General features: G+C 36.2%; 1 protein-coding gene across 1 annotated transcript in view; it reads left to right on the top strand.

The window, feature by feature from the left end:
* Positions 1-16,578, top strand: part of LOC115953732 (insulin-degrading enzyme-like 1, peroxisomal) — a 31,667-nt gene extending 15,089 nt beyond the window's left edge. Inside the window, exons 16-26 of the mRNA XM_031071498.1 lie at positions 3,769-3,864; positions 3,953-4,142; positions 4,362-4,423; positions 5,556-5,660; positions 10,695-10,896; positions 13,240-13,448; positions 14,015-14,139; positions 14,224-14,275; positions 14,353-14,439; positions 15,565-15,687; positions 15,909-16,578. Of these exons, the coding sequence (XP_030927358.1) occupies positions 3,769-3,864; positions 3,953-4,142; positions 4,362-4,423; positions 5,556-5,660; positions 10,695-10,896; positions 13,240-13,448; positions 14,015-14,139; positions 14,224-14,275; positions 14,353-14,439; positions 15,565-15,687; positions 15,909-16,160 (1,503 nt within the window). The 3' untranslated portion in view covers positions 16,161-16,578. The remainder of the gene's footprint in view (positions 1-3,768; positions 3,865-3,952; positions 4,143-4,361; positions 4,424-5,555; positions 5,661-10,694; positions 10,897-13,239; positions 13,449-14,014; positions 14,140-14,223; positions 14,276-14,352; positions 14,440-15,564; positions 15,688-15,908) is intronic.
* Positions 16,579-17,121: the final 543 nt, after the last annotated feature.

The following is a 17,121-nucleotide window of genomic DNA, read 5'->3' on the forward strand; positions in this document are numbered from 1 at the left end:
AGAATCTTTTGAAGGATTGGAGATGTGATGTTGTATGTTTGCAGGAAACTAAGCTTGCTTCTTCAAATTCTGCTCGTGTGGAGCTTATGGGGTAGTCCCTTTGTTGATTGGGTAGTACTGGATGCGGTTCAAACATTTGGGGGGGTTTTGCTGATTTGGGATAAACGGGTGGTCGAGAAAATTGATGTATCTGTTGGTCAGTTCTCTGTTAGTGTTCTTCTTAGGGGAGTGTTGGACTGTTTTGAATGGGTCTGCACTGGTCTTTATGGTCCTAATGTTGATCATCATAGGGCTGCTTTGTGGGAGGAGTTGTCCAGGGTATGGGTTAGGTGGAACACAGCTTGGTTTTTATTTGGTGATTTTAATATTATTAGATACCCCTGCGAGAGGCTTGGTTGTGAGTCTTTTAGCCTAGCCATGTTCGCTTTCTGGGACTTTATTGAGAATAATTATCTAGTGGATCTTCCATTGGATGGGGCTTCTTACACCTGGTTTAGAGATGCTGAGCTGCAGGCTATGTCCCGTATTGATAGGACTCTAGTTTCTGTGGATTGGGTGGATCATTTTGGGAATGTGTCTCAAATGGTGCTCTCTCGTGTTATTTCCTATCATTGTCTGCTCTTGGTGGAAGCTGGTGGAGTGGATAGGGGTCTCTGTGCTTTTAAGTTTGAGAATATGTGGCTTAGATCTAAGGGTTTTCTCGAGAGAGTTAAACTTTGGTGGGAGGGGTATAGCTGCTTGGTCTCCCCTAGTTTCGTTCTAGCTCAGAAATTAAAGGCTCTAAAAGAAGACCTTAAGAAGTGGAATAAGGAGGAATTTGGAGATTTGGCATTTAGGAAGAAGTGTTTGCTGGCTGAATTATTGGGTCTAGATGCTAAGGAAGAAATGCGGGGCCTCTCTAAAGAGGAAGAGTCCTGTCGAACTCAGGTTACAGGTGATATTGCAGCTTTAGCTGCTTTAGAAGAGACTTTTTGGAGACAAAAGTCTCATGCTTTGTATGTGAAGGAGGGAGATAACAACACTCGATTTTTTCATAGACTAGTGAACTCTCATAGAAGAACTAATCACATTAGAAGCATTGTGGTTGATGGGGTCTTATATGAGGATGGTCCTACTGTACAATCTCAAGTGGTTCAATTCCATCAAAATCTCTACAAAGAGACAGATATATGGTGTCCAACTGTGGATGGATTGGATTTTGATTGCATTGGAGAGGATGAAAGGTTGGCCTTGGAGAGGGAGTTCTCTAAAGAAGAGGTGATCCAGGTTTTGATGGAGATGGAGGGGAATAAAGTTCCTGGACTAGATGGCTTCACCATGGCTTTTTTTCAAAAATGTTGGAGAGTGGTGTAGGAGGATGTTATGGCTGTTTTTGTGCACTTTCACAAGTATTCAGTGTTTGAAAGATCTTTAAATGCCTCGTTTCTCACTCTAATTCCCAAGAAAAATAATGCTATTGATGTTAAGGACTTTCGGCCTATTAGTTTGGTAGAGAGTGTGTACATGTTGCTGTCTAAGGTGTTGGCAAATAGATTGAGGGTTGTGCTAGATAGTCTCATCTCTGAGTCTCAAAATGCTTTTGTTGGTGGGAGACAAATTTTGGATTCAGTGCTTATTGCTAATGAGTGCCTAGACAGCAGATTGAAGAGCCATGTGCCCGGGGTGGTCTGCAAATTGGACATTGAGAAAGCCTATGACCATGTGAATTGGGACGCATTGTTTTATCTGTTGGATAGGATGGGTTTTGGGGTGAGATGGAGGGAGTGGATTAAGGCTTGTATAACTACTGTTCGCTTCTCTATTATTGTGAATGGATCTCCGGTATGCTTTTTTGGAAGCTCTCGTGGGTTGAGACAAGGTGATCCGTTGTCCCCTCTTCTTTTCCTCCTTACTATGGAAGTTCTAAGTAGGATGCTGAAGAAAACTGAGGATTGTGGTCTGCTTCGTGGCTTTCGTGTGGGGCCTATTAACTCTATAGGGGTACACATTTCACACTTGCTGTTTGCAGATGATACCATTTTGTTTTGTGATGCGTCTAGAGATCAGTTGTTGTCCATTAGGCTGGCATTGACTTGCTTCCAAGCTTTTACTGGTCTGAAAGTTAATGCGGGAAAGAGTGAGATTGTTTCGGTTGGGGAGGTTGGAAATATAGATGCGTTGGCTGCCATTCTTCGTTGTAGGGTGGGTATGCCTTTGAAATACTTGGGTATGCTGTTGGGCACCCCTTTCAAAACAACATTTATGTGGAATCCTATTTTGGAGAGGATGGAGAAGAAACTCTCAGGTTGGAAGCGTCTTTATTTATCTAAGGGGGGTAGACTTACCCTGATAAAGAGTACTCTTTTTAGCTTTCCTACATACTATCTATCCTTATTTGTCATTCCTGTAGCTGTGGCTGATAGATTGGAGCGTATTCAGAGGATGTTTTTATGGGGATCTTCAGAGGAGTGTTTCAAATATCTATTGGTGGCTTGGGAGAAGGTGTGTTTACCGATAGTTTTGGGTGGTCTGGGGATTAGGAAGTTAGTGCACTTTAATAAAGCCTTGTTAGGGAAATGGTTATGGAGGTTTGGGCGAGAAGGCACTCATCTTTGGAGGAGGGTTATTGCTTCTAAATATGGTGAGGGTCAAGGGGGGTGGAGTACTAAAATTTGTAGAAGGGCCCACGGATGTGGTCTGTGGCGTGGTATTCATGATGGTTGGGAGAGTTTCTCCAGCCATGTGTCCTTAGTGGTGGGGGATGGCTGTCATATTTTTTTTTGGCATGATAAGTGGGTTGGAGATAACACGCTTAATAGGCTTTATCCTCAGTTGTATGTGTGTTCTAATGACAAGGAAGCTTGCATTTCTGATGTTTTATGCTACCAAGAGTGTGGTAACGATGGAATCTGGAATTTGAGATTTCATAGGAATTTTCATGAAAGGGAATTAGGGGCTGCCTTATCTTTCCTTGAGTTCATTCAATCTTGGATCCCTAGGGGTGGTGGGAATGACACTTCTCATTGGTGTCTCAAAGGGAATGGCATGTTTGATACTCGGTCCTATTACAATATCATTAGGGGTGCAGCTGCTTCCAATTTTCCGTGGAAGGGTGTTTGAAAAGCTAAGATCCCTAGGAGGGTGGCTTTTTTTGTGTGGACAGCGGTTCATGGGCAGATCCTTACTTTGGATAATTTTATGCTTATGGGGCGCATTTTGGTGAATAGGTGTTGTATGTGCCATCGGAATGAGGAAACTGTGGATCATCTTCTCCTCCATTTTCCGGTAGCTCACTCTCTGTGGGTTTATGTGCTTTAGATCTTTGGGATACATTGGGTCATGCCAGATTTTGTGGAAAGCTTGGTGTATTGTTGGAGTTTTTGGCTGGGAAAATTTAATTCAGACATATGGAATATGGTTCCCAGCTGTTTGATGTGGATTGTTTGGACGGAAAGAAATCGGCGCTCTTTTGAGGACACCGAGAAATCCTTGGTTCAATTACAAGCTCTTTGCCAGAAGACTTTATTTGATTGGTCTAGGTGTTGGGGCTTCTCAGAATGCTCCATTATCTTAGAGTTTATTTCTTCTCTTAGTATTGCTCTTTAAGTTTTTTCCTGTTCATTGTTTGCTGTTTGTTTTGTTTATTGCTTTTCCTTGTGTTCACCATCATGAACACCTTGTATTGGCTTTTGTCTGTTTTTTAGTTTGTTTTAATAATATTCTTATTACCTATCAAAAAAAGAAAGTAAATATTGACTGCTCTTTTAAATTATATATATTTAATTACAGGAATGGATGCTTTGCGCTCCTAATGAAAATTTGCATCTACCAGCTCCTAATGTGTTCATTCCCACTGACTTGTCACTTAAGAGCGCTCAAGAGAACGTATGATGAATATTATAATTTAATTTCATGTGACCTTGTCTCTTCTCTTTTATTTTTCCTGTTAATTTTTTTATTGACATTGAAACAGGTCAAATTTCCAGTTCTCTTAAGAAAGTCATCATATTCCAGATTATGGTTCAAGCCTGATACAATGTTTTCTACGCCTAAGGCATATGTTAAGATAGATTTTAATTGTCCCCATGCTGGCAACTCTCCTGAAGCAGAAGTTCTAACTGATATTTTCACACGGTTGTTAATGGATTGCTTGAATGAATATGGTAAGAAGCTGAAGCTTATAAGATTTACTTAAATCAAGTGGGGATTCTTATTTTTGTTTATTTTTTTAAATTTTTTTCCCTGAGTAGTTTTTATCAGAAAGAGGGCAGTACAACATTATTTCAATAGTATATCCTGTAAATAGAAGATTCAATGCTATATTTTGAGGGATTTTTTTTTTTTTTTTTGGAGAAGAGCTAATTTTTAGTTGTCTATTCCAGCATACTATGCTCAGGTTGCTGGTCTATATTATGGCATACACCACACAGATTGTGGTTTCCAGGTATCTTCACAAAACTCTGTCAATTTCCAGTAGGTTAATTTTCTATTTACGTGTTGGATTTTCATACACAAATACTTTATGTTCTCCCAGATTCTCCTTGCATTGACCTTACCTCAGGGTGTATATTCCAACAATTGTAAAATCAAAATTTCTAATTTTTTTTAGGTTTTAGATTCTTATACTCCAAATTGATACTCAACTTTAAATATTTTGTAATGCGCTTATCTCATAGGGATCTAAGGAAGCTTGAAAAGCGTTATCTATATGACGATTGCATATCTAGAAAAATAGTAGATTGTTGATTTGATTAATACATATATGTTTAAGTTAAAGTTTGATAATATGATTGAAGTACGTGGCAGATCATCAAATGAAAGTTCGGAATTTAGCAAGGGGACTTACTTATCAAAAAAAAAAATTTAGCAAGGGGACTTTCACAGAAGTTTCTGAGTGCTCTATTTCAGAAAAAAATTAGTTTTAATACAGTAAGGAACTGGAATCATTATGTTCGTGGACTAACTAGAGTGACTCATAATCTGGAAAGAGGGTCTAAAATGGGTTGATATAAGGTGGTATCAACTGGTTTAGGTCATAGAGCTTCTAAAATGTGCTCTTCTAGGCCTTTAAAGAGAATATCTAATATCTATTAACCATTCCCACAGTCCAAAACTATTAAGCTTTTTGAGTTGCTTGGATAATCTGATTCTGTAAATGCCTTTCATTGATAAAGCACTTCAATGCTAATGAACTATAGCTCAATTGACACTCTCTCCTATAATAATTGGTTGTTGGGTGAGGTTGTGGGTTTGACCCACTTGGTGTGCATTCATTAATAATATAAGTGATTTGGGATGGACCGGTTGGTGAATAGAAGTGTTTTGATTGAGAAAATTCAAAGGAATTGGATTCATAAGACTTAAAAGTAGTTTCCACATTTTGTATTATTTCAATTTTAACATTTTTGCATTATGTTCATGATTGGAATAAAATTTTTCAAACTGAAAATTATTATGAAATCCATCATTCAGTTGTAATTACTCTTTCTTTATCTTTCCCTTCCACTTCTCTCTCTCTAAAAAAATCTGTGGAAGCATGATGCTATTTGTTTTAACCATATGGTTTACTTCTTTAGGTGAATCTGGTTGGTTACAATCACAAACTGAGGATTTTACTGGAAAGTGTAGTGGAAAAAATTGCAACATTCAAAGTAAAACCTGATAGGTTTTCTGTGATAAAGGTAATTCCCATTCTTCCTAAAAGATCTCAACTGTTTGCTGCCTGCAAATTTTGCTGATTTTGCTTCTGCAAGTGCTCTGAGCATACAAGTAAATCACCTGCCAGATGTGTGGCACAATTATTGAATACGGTATTCTAGCCTTTGACGTGATTTATCTTGTTCTGTTTTCCCATAGGATGTGGCTTAGTTATGTTGCACTCTTAATTGGTCACATGGATTTACAGTGACAAAGAAGCTTGGTCCATGGATTCCTTTTCTTTCCTTACTTTCCTCAATAATTCCATGCACATAGTCACATACTCACATATGTATAGAGAGCCCTTTACCCTTCCAGTCGAAACATAGAAGTAATTTTTACAGTGGATCTGCTTAAGAATCAATCATTTGGATTTGTTTCTGTAGATTGATGCTTGTCTATTGAACTAGTTTTAGTCTCTATTTCTTTATCTTTGTTTTTCCTGCTTTAGATTTTGACAATACTGTACAGCTGATCATTTGAATTCCTTTAAATTTTTTGCTTTGAACACAAGTAGGACACTTCAAAAACCCTGGTGTGTCCATGTCCAATGACAGGGTCACTTCTGCATGCCTGTCCTTATGAGTTCTGAGAAAAACATTTTGTTATTTAAAAAAACAATATTCCTTTGATTTTAGATATGTTTAAAAATATATATTAATTAATTTTGATATCCCCAGTGTTTTGTCCTAAAATTAATATATATTTAATTTTGGTATCCCCACAATGTCATGTCCTAATTTTTCAATAATTTTTGTGTAGCCATGTCTTGTGTTGTATCATGTCCATGTCCATACTTTGTAGGTTATCTCAAAGTTCTGATGGCAGACTTTTGAAAACAGAACTATATCAATGCTTTTAATTGCATCCTTACGATTTGTCTTTATCGCAAAAACACTTAGCAACAAACTCCGCCTTGTTTTCCTCTTTTATTTTTGTTTGATCATTGTATTTTGACTTGATTGTACTTCTCTCTTGGTACACCACCACTGTGCTAGGGTTTTTCTCTTTCTAATACAATTTTTGGTTGCTTACAAAAAAAAAAAGTTCTCCAAAATCGACCCCCTACTCATCCAGAGTAGATTCTTCCATGATCTTGGGTTGGGTATCCAATATGCATAAGAGAGAAACTTGTTGCATCTTTTTGTTTAATGTGAATTTTTAGTTCTATTATATAAAAGCACTAACTTGAGTTGTTCATTGCCCAAGTTCAAAGATATTAGGATTCCTTTTAATTAGAGAGACCAATGTCTTGTGAATATTATTGTTCATGGTTCCTTCTTTAGGGTATGTTTGTTTGGAGGGATTTTAGGGAGGATGGAAAATTGAGGAGAGAAAAGTGGAGAGATAGCATTTTTAGTGGTTGTTTGATTGGGAGGGGGGAGGGAAGAAAAGTGGTGGGGTGTTTTCTCCCTAAAATGGGGAGAAAAGCTCAATCTTTGAGCTGACCAAAATGCCCATGTGCACTTGCACATGTGCATTCTTCTTGCCAGGTTTTTTCCTTCTTTCTTTCTTTCTTTTTTTTTTTTTTTTTTTTTGATCGTCATTCTTGCCAGTTTTTTTTTGGTTCCTTTATTCTTTTTTTCTACTTCTTTGTTTTTTTGTGTGCTCATCTCCTTTGGCTTGTGCTATATTATATATATATATATATATATTTTTTTTAATTTTGAAGTGTCCTTACACAATTTTTTTAATAAAAAAATGTGTTACTTTTTATTTTATTTTAATTTAATGGGGGACATAGTTGTAAATTTATACCAACTTCATCTTTCCTCCTCATTTTTCTTCTCAATTGAATAAATAAGTTTTCCATCTCTCCACTTTTCCATCCTCTCACCCAAACACTAATGGGAGAAAACTAAATCTCTTCTATCCTTTCTCCATTTTTTATCCTTCCACTTTTCCACTCCTTCAAACGAACGGACTTGGAAAGAGGCCTCAAACTAACCAAGCTTGATATGGGTGAAGATTAATGATTAGTTTCTTTTGTCAAGAGCTTAATTCATGAAAGGAAGCTTTCCATGGGTGATCAAGGTTGCTCATATTCATTTTGTTGCAAGTGACTGTACTTGATACCATCATTGTTATTTTTCTTTGTGCCTAGCAGAGTCATAGCTGCCTAAGCCCCCCCCCCTCCCTCTCCTCTTGCCAATGGTCCCCTTCTTCCCAAGTAAAAAATTATGTATTCTTCTAGGGTCATACATCAGGCCAGATCTTGAAAATTATTAGAATGAAATACACAATATCCTCTATGGTATAATGAAGTCTTATTTGACACCTAAGTTTCCATTTATTTATTTTTTTTTTTTGGATAAGTAAGAAGAGAATATTATTAATAAAAGAAAAGCAAGAAAAAAACAAGTAGTTCACGGTAGTGAACGAAAGGAAAAAAGAAACAAAAAGACAAAAGCAGCCCCTAATCTATTCTAATAGATGAAAGAAAATCCATAAGGGTAGAACAATTTGAGAAACCCCAACAACGAGACCAATCAAAGAGGGTCCGTTGGCAAAGCTCTAATAACTGAACCACAGTTTTCCCCTCATCCTCAAAAAACTGCCGATTTCGTTCGGACCAAATGGTCCACAATAAACAGCCTGAAACCAAATTCCAAATATCAGAACTATACTTCCCAAGCCAATTATACCAACAAAATAATAAGTCCACCATTGAACCTAGCATGACCCAATCGATCCCAAATAGCCGAAGCATATACATCTACAAAGAATGAGCTATCAGACAAAAAAGTAACAAGTGATCCACAGATTCCGCATTACAACAGCACATACAACAACAATTCAGCCAAAGGGTGACCACGAAGCATAAGGTTATCCAAGGTAAGAATTTGACCATGAGTTGCTGTCCACGTGAAAAAAGCCACCCTTTTAGGAACCTTAGCTTTCCAGATGTCCTTCCAAGGGAAAGTGGAAGGAGCTGCATTTCAAATCTTATGATAAAAAGACCAAATATCGAACTTCCCACTTCCATTAAGATCCCAACAAAGCTTGTCACACCCTCCACCCCTCGGGATATGAGTTTGGATGAAATGAAGAAGGGAGTAGGAAGCCGCTAACTCCAATCATTGAATTCCCTATAAAATCTTAAACTCCACACTTTGTTGTTATCACCCATTGGAGGGTTTAAAACTTCAGAAATACAAGCCTCCTTATTGGTTGAGCTCAAAAATAATTGAGGATAAAGAATTTTAAGAGGAACATCCCCAGTCCACTTATCATGCCAAAAAAAAAAAAAAACGAGAACCATCCCCCACCACAAAAGAGAAATGCATAGTGAAAGTATCCCATCCTTCACTAATACTTTGCCATAACCCACAACCATGAGCCCTTCTACTAGCTTTAGTGCACCAACCCCCTTTTCCCTCTCCATATTTCATGACTATGACCCTTCGCCACAGATGAGTGGTTTCATAACCAAACCTCCATAGCCATTTGCCAAGTAGGGCCTGATTAAAGGATGCCAAATTTTGAATTCCCAACCCACCCAACTTGCGCGGTAGGCAAACCTTTTCCCAAGCCACCAAAGGATATTTGAAACACTCAACTGATGAACCCCACAAGAAGTTCCTTTGAATGCGTTCCAATCTATTAGCCACAGCTTTAGGGATAGTAAAAAGGGAAAGGTAATAAATTGGAAGGCTTGAAAGGGTACTTTTCAGCAAAGTGAGTCTACTACCCTTAGACAAATAAAGCCGCTTCCAGCCAGAAAGCTTCTTTTCCATCCTCTCAAGGATCGGATTCCAAATAGAGGTTGTTTTATACAAGGTTCCCAATGGCATACCCAAATAAAGCATAGGCAAATTGCCCACCTTGCATTGAAGAATATTTGCCAAAGTCTGAATGTTACTCACCTCCCCAATAGGGACAATTTTACTTTTCCTCACATTCACCTTCAAACCAGTAAAAGCTTGAAAACAAGTCAAAACCAGCCTAATAGAAAGAATCTGCTCTCTAGAGGCATCATAGAAAAGAATGGTATCATTAGTAAATAATAGGTGAGAAATACGGATACCATTAGAAAAAGTAGGACCCGCATGAAAACCCTGAATGAAACCTCCTTCCTCAGTTTTCTTCAGGATACAACTTAACACCTCCATGATCAAAAGAAAGAGAAGGGGAGACAAAGGATCACCTTGTCTAAGACATCTAGAGCTACCAAAGAAACCAACAGGAGATCCATTAACTAAAACTAAGAAACGAACGGTAGTATCACAGCCCTTATGATGTAAATTGTCTAATCAAATACTTTGTCAACTTCTTAAACTGGAAGTTAGTCATACAAGATGCACATGACTGCATATACTCACTCGCCCACATCTCTCTCTAATCACACACCTTTTGGTGTCCAATTATTCTGATTTAACTAATTTGCACTAATGATGTTAGCCTGAAGTGGAAGTATTTGGGAGCCCAAGATAAAGTTATGAACATAATCATACACAACATGGTGGTCAAACTTTATTTACATTTTTTTGGCAGGCTTTTGGGGGTTTGTTGGGGGGGGGGGGGTGTTGCACTAATGATGTTAGCCTGAAGTGGAAGTATTTGGGAGCTCATGATAAAGTAATGAACATAATCATACACAACAAAGTGGTCAAACTTTATTTACATTTTTTTGGCAGGCTTTTTTTTGGGGGGGGGGGGGGTGTGTGGTGTTGTTACTTATGCCTACATGTATTTTATTGGCTCATTGATGTTTCCATGATGCCATGTTCCTTGGGAGGCCTTTTTCTCCACTTGATGGCCCTTTTTTCCGTTTAAATTTAAATTTCTTGATTGTTTTTTCTCTTTTTATTCTTTATTGTGTAATTGCTACATTCTTTAAGGTATGGTCTTTTGTAGACATCATGTGCATTTGGGCTTAAACCTTATCCCTTTTAGTTTATCTTATTAAAAAGAGAAGGGTTCATCCATAGAGCCTATAACTTATGGGTTCCATAAAAAATCTCAAGCTGTGTATTTGACAAAAGCATATTACATAATATCCACATGTTCTTTATCAGGAAACAGTAACAAAGGAGTATCAAAATTACAAGTTCCAACAACCCTATCAGCAGGCTATGTACTATTGCTCTTTAATACTACAAGACCACGCGTGGCCTTGGATGGAAGAACTTGGCGTTCTTCCTCATCTTGAAGCTGAAGATCTTGCAAAATTCGTTCCAGTGATGCTCTCAAGAGCCTTCCTTGAGTGTTATATAGCAGGTTCTTATAAGTCTCTTAATTTTTTATGCAAATTTTATTTAATAACAGCCATTCTTTATTATTGTCACATTATGATCCCAAACGTATGAGTTAGGCATGTGACAGCAGCCATGCGCATGAAAGAACTTCACCTTTCAGTGTGCAAGGCCCTATATTGGCGTGCCTGTAAATGAGGTGCTCTTTCAACTGAGCTAGAGCCCTTGATCAAATGCTATAATTCCCCTCCAAAACATGATTCTAGAAATTATTCAAATCCAATAAAATTACAATAACTGTTTCATCTCAAATAATCTTATTAGCTAAGGAAAAATAGAAGCTCTTTCGAAGACTCCTTACAACCAGTAGAAGTTCCACAAATACAAATTTTAAAAGTTATTTAAATGTCAACACATAACACTTACTGATACTAGCCTAAGCTCCTATCACACACCACCCACAACACTAGTCCAATATGATTGCTTTTCTTCAAGATCCATAAAAGAGAAAGAAAAGGGTGAGTTCAACAAATCATTAATTAACCACTAGCCTTAACTATCTGGATCAAATACAGTAATAAAATCATCATATTTACAGTAAATAAAGTTCGTAGGTTTGTAATCAATAATTAAGTTCATTTAGAACTAATAATCACACTGTTGAAATCAATTAACAATAATTGAATAATATAAAAAATTCACCAAACTTTGTAAATAGCACAAACGTTTTAAAACATTACATATAATAAATGGTTATGACTGTGGTCAACTGGTCATGCTATATCCTTGTGATAGGCCCCCGAAGTAACTAGTTCTATACGAACATAATTCCCATTTGTGGGCTCCAAAGCATAGTTAGACTGTAATTGTTCATTTTCCCAAAACAAATCAATTTTCATTGTAGCCATATCCAAAATCATATATGATAACATCTCATTTAACAACAAAAACCATCTTATATTTCTATTTCATTCAAACTTTCGGTTCTTCTCACTAAACTTTTCACATGCTTGTTCCAAATTTGAAGGATGTCAAAATGTGCTAGCTAAAACCATTTTAATACAAAATTTTATCATTTCAAAAGGTAATATATTGCTCAATTGAGTTTGAAAGATACAAATTTTATCGTTCAATTGAGGTGTTTTGATTTTTTCCCTTAAAAGCACCTCAATTGAAAAAGTACCAAAAATATATTGCTTCTGGAATTGTAGAAAGACTACCTTAAAATTTGACCTAAACATTTTGAGAGTACCTATATAAAACAGCCATTTAAACTTCATAATAATTTAGAAATCACATGTTTTAGGATGAATTTTGGCCTAATGTGGGGTCCACTACTCTCTCTCTCTATTTATTTATTATTTATAATTCAATAATTGGGAGAGGGGGGATTTAAATTCTAGACGTCTTCATTGGAAACACCAAGAAGTACCAATTGAGCTACAAGGCTCTAGGCAAGTACACTAGACTATTCTAGGCAAGTGGGCCATAATGGGCTTTTTTCAGGCCTAATTGGGCGAAGGAGTGAGCCTCACTCTACCGCAACCATGTGGCCAGCAAGGAACCCTTAGTTTCCATATCTTTATCCAATTTCCCAGATTTTTTTCTTTCCATAATTTTATTTGTTTTTCTTTAATTCCTTCTTACGAACCAAATCAATTTCCCACTCAAATTTTTCTAGTCGAATTCAATATGCAGTATATATATATATATATATATTTTTTTTTTTTGAAAATTCAATGTTAAGATCATGTTTAGGGTTAATTTGTTTACAAATTCCCTTAAAAAATTAAGTTGTGAACATCCTAAAGTCAATGATCTAAACCTAAAACCCAAAATCAACGAATGAGGTTTTACGTAATCAATTTGCTTAAATCCTCAAAATCTTGAAAAATCAATTTCTGAAACCCTAGATTATGGAAATGTGAAGAGATTAGAGTCCTTAACTCCTTATTAGAATTTCTTACCTTAGGGTTCTTGGACGCGCTTTGATATATCTTGGCTCTAAAGTTCCACCACAGTCTCCTCTCGTTTGTGAATTTTGAGACTCCTTTATAGAACTCTCTATAGCATACGTTAACTTTGATGAGTTTGGTAACTAACAAGGGATTATTATCTTAGTTTTTCTAGAAACCCCTAAAGAAACAACAACAACAACAACAACAATAATAATAATAATAATAATAATAATAAAATCTTTTATTAACCCCAAAGTGAATTTATTTAAGTACCTAAATTTTTTCTTTTCTTTTCTGGGTATTACAATTATGAACAAACATCCTTGTCTTGATTTTAATTCATTTCGTTACTATTCTTACCCCCCCTTTCCCCCCCCAAAAAATAAAAAATAAAAATCTACTCTTCACAGGAAATATTGAAACCAGTGAAGCAGAGTCGATGATTCAGTGTATTGAAGATGTTTTCTTTAGTGGTCCAAACCCTATATGCCAAGCTTTATTCCCGTCCCAACATGTGACAAATAGAATTGTTAAACTTGAAAGGGGCATGAGTTACTTCTACCCTGCGGAAGGCCTTAATCCAAATGACGAGAATTCTGCCCTTGTTCACTATATTCAGGTACGTGCTTATAAAAGATGGTGTGGTCCAGTTTAATGCTGGAGTGATTTATTCTTTTAATTTTTACTCTCTGAGTTTGTCACAAACTTAATGGTTCCTAGGGGAAGATAGCAATTAGCTTTTCTGTATCGTTTTATTCTCTCCTGCTTTACCGCAGCATGGTAAAATATCCTCAAGAAGGTTCTGTCTGAAATTGGCAAAATATTTTAAGCTGCCATTTTCTCTGCGAAAATTTTAAGGTTTTTTTATATTTTGACTTAATGACTCCTATGGAAAACTTCAATGGAAGTATCCACTTAGCAGTTACTAATCCATGCAATCCTTTAAGCTAACCACATTTAAGAGAAAGTGAAAGACAAACTGATTTATAGCATAGAAAGGTGGGATGGGAAGCATGTGTGTAGCATCAACACCTCTGGTATGTTATTGTTTTAAGAATGGAACATGTAATGCAAACTTCTATTTAGTGCATCATCATAGAAATTTATATCCTTGCGACCTGGATGTAATATCACAGTGGTGGCTCTGACTGTTCTTTTATGCAATCCTGTTGAAACAATGTCTAGGTTCATCGTGATGATTTTGTGCTGAATGTGAAGCTTCAGCTTTTTGCACTTATTGCAAAGCAACCAGCATTCCACCAGCTTAGATCAGTTGAGCAACTTGGGTACATAACTGTGCTCATGCAGAGGTCTGTAAAATATGTTCCCCCTCATTATCACAGCTGCATGGATGTCTGCCCTTCTCTTTAATATCTAATTTTTACTCAATGTAGGAATGATTCTGGTATTCGTGGAGTACAGTTTATCATCCAATCCACGGTGAAGGTATATAGTGTGGCCCTTTCTTTCTACAATGTTGACCCTTTGCTTAATCCTCATATACTTTCTCTTAACATTAACAGGGTCCTGGAAATATTGATTTGAGAGTTGAGGCATTTCTCAAGATGTTTGAGAGTAAACTTTATGAGATGACCAATGAAGAATTCAAGGTGAGAACTAGTATTTAACACGTCTAATTTTTTGTCTGTATGTGGGCTTTATCATGACCTGTGCACCATGTTAAGGTGATGTTTCTTTACTCGAGATATAGGTGGTAGGTATGTAACACCATTTCTGTGGATGACAACCTTTAATCTCCTCAAAATGGAAATGATTCATGCATCATCTTTAGGATTACAATTTGTGCACACATAATTTGGAATCAGAGTTGAGTAATTAGAAAAGTACAATTTACATTCTCATCTGCAAAGAGTTCAAGAGTTTCTTTTCATGTTTGTCAAGGCATATCAATTATTTTCAACATGAAAATGGAGGGTTTCTAAACACGAGAATGGACTTTCGACTTAAGTGGATTTTAAAATATATTTTGAGTAACTATTTATAATAGCCACTTATTGGCCAGTCAAGCCAATAATGTAACATTTGAGAACATTTTTTTACTAAAAGGTTGTCAAATGAATTGTTTGTGTCCATTTGGTAGATCACAATATCTTATACCCCAAGTAAAAAGACAGCCAGAACTTCCTCAGTGCTAGGTGGTTTGGCAATTTTATATGATCTGTGTTCCAAATAATCATCAGATTAGGATGCTGGACAGATGAGCATTATGGCTGTGTGCCTCGATACGGTTATATTAGGACATTAGCAATCATATTAAAAGGATTGTTAATGAAAGAGATGACAGAAAGCAAGATTCTGGAAGGATATAATAGTAGAGATAAAAACAAGTTGTTGACCCAGATTAGTCTGTTGCAAATCCATAATTGAACCCAAAATTTTGGGGATAAGGCTTAGTTGTTGTTATTGCTTTTTTTTTTGGGGTCCTTTTTTGGGTGTAAATTAGATAAATTATTGTTTAATTATTGTAATTTTTTTTGGGTGGAACATCATAGATGGAATTGGGTTCAAATCTTGATGTTTTTATGTGTACCAAAAGGAAAGAATTTTTAGAGGCTTGATGATTGGGATGGCCTTAACATCATTCTTGTTTTTATCTTAGCAAAAAAGAAATTAAATAATAATAATTGTTATTATTTATATATATATATATATATATATATTCTGGTTTGATTTGGTTTCACGGTGAATTGACTGCTGAATTGCTTGTCATGCAGAGCAATGTGAATGCCTTAATTGATATGAAGCTTGAGAAGCACAAGAATTTAAGAGAAGAATGTAGATTTTACTGGGGAGAAATTTCTGATGGGACCCTCAAGTTCGATAGGAGAGAATCTGAGGTATGAACATCTTCTATCTGATCCTTTTTTGTCGAGGCTCCAAGCAGTCCTACCCTAGTATCATAGTAATAGTAATAATAATAATAATAACATAGTGTAAAGAATCTCTGGGAAATTTTTGAATTTGGAGAGGCAAAATGTCATACATGAGTTGACAATTTATTCTTCATATAAGATTGACAGAATCAAGTAGTTGATCTTTGTGGATGATGTTGAAACAGGTTGCAGCCTTAAGGCAGCTAACACAACAAGAATTGATAGATTTTTTCAATGAATGTATAAAAGTTGGTGCGCCTCAGAGGAAGACATTAAGTATAGGAGTGTATGGAAACCTACATAGTTCGGAGTACACTGCAGAGAAAAGTGAACCAGTACAACCCTACTCTGTGAAAATTGATGATATATTCTCTTTCAGAAGATCACAGTCTCTTTATGGTTCATTCAGAGGAGTTTCCGATCATTCCAAGTTGTAGATAGTGAAGCTCCAACAAAGTTGGCAAAGAATCTGGGAATTGCAAATAGAACTTCCTGTCATCTCAATTCACCAAAGTGGTGAAACAAGGCCTAATTCCGCAAAACAACACAAAATTGGTCCAGGAAGTCCATTGATGGAGCACGGTGCAGGTCTCAGTTCTCAAAATGAAAACTTGTATCCTGCATTGCTCCAAAATCATGAATTTCATATATGGTTTTTCTTTTGAAGAAATGGCACAGATTATATTTTTAACTTTAGAAACAGTAGAAACATTTAAAAATGAATAAATTTAGGCCACAAATAAATTCACTGCAGTATGGAAATTGGCCGGATATGAATTATGCTTTAAAAGCTTGATTTCTGGACTTATAATAATAGCAAATAAATGACAGATGACGTTCGAAAGTTTTTGTTTATTTGACGTGGGTCAAAGTGGTTCATGTGGCTAGTTGTTACAAAATTTTGCCATTCAAGATTATATAAATTTCTAACTCTTGCTGCCATATTTTTACATTGACTTCTACTTTATTTATTTTTTTCCAACAAGTTGATAACATGTGACGCAGAGTTAGTAGACCACATAGAATAGCTTTTGAACAGATAGTCGAACGCTTAAAAACACAAGTCTGAAATCGGAAAATATTAGCTACTTTGAGAGTTGTTCAGCCAGAGTCATTTTGCCAAGTGAGGTTACATCTCTACACGTTCAAATTATGAATATTTTCTAGTAAATAATAATTTAGCATTATTAAAGTATTTAATCATTTTCTTAGAGCATGAATGTTATAACACCTTAGTAAGCCTCAATGAAAGGGTGTCACAAATTTATGTGTGTGGCACAAATAGATCAGATCATTCCAATGACAAATCCTGTCGAATTTAGGAGCGACTAGACTAATGTGTGAAGTGTAGATATATGAAAAGGTTTATGAAAAATTATTGTAGCAAGTTATAAACAT

The sequence above is a fragment of the Quercus lobata genome, chromosome 7, assembly GCF_001633185.2.
Source record: "Quercus lobata isolate SW786 chromosome 7, ValleyOak3.0 Primary Assembly, whole genome shotgun sequence".
NCBI classification, from domain to species: Eukaryota; Viridiplantae; Streptophyta; class Magnoliopsida; order Fagales; family Fagaceae; genus Quercus; species Quercus lobata.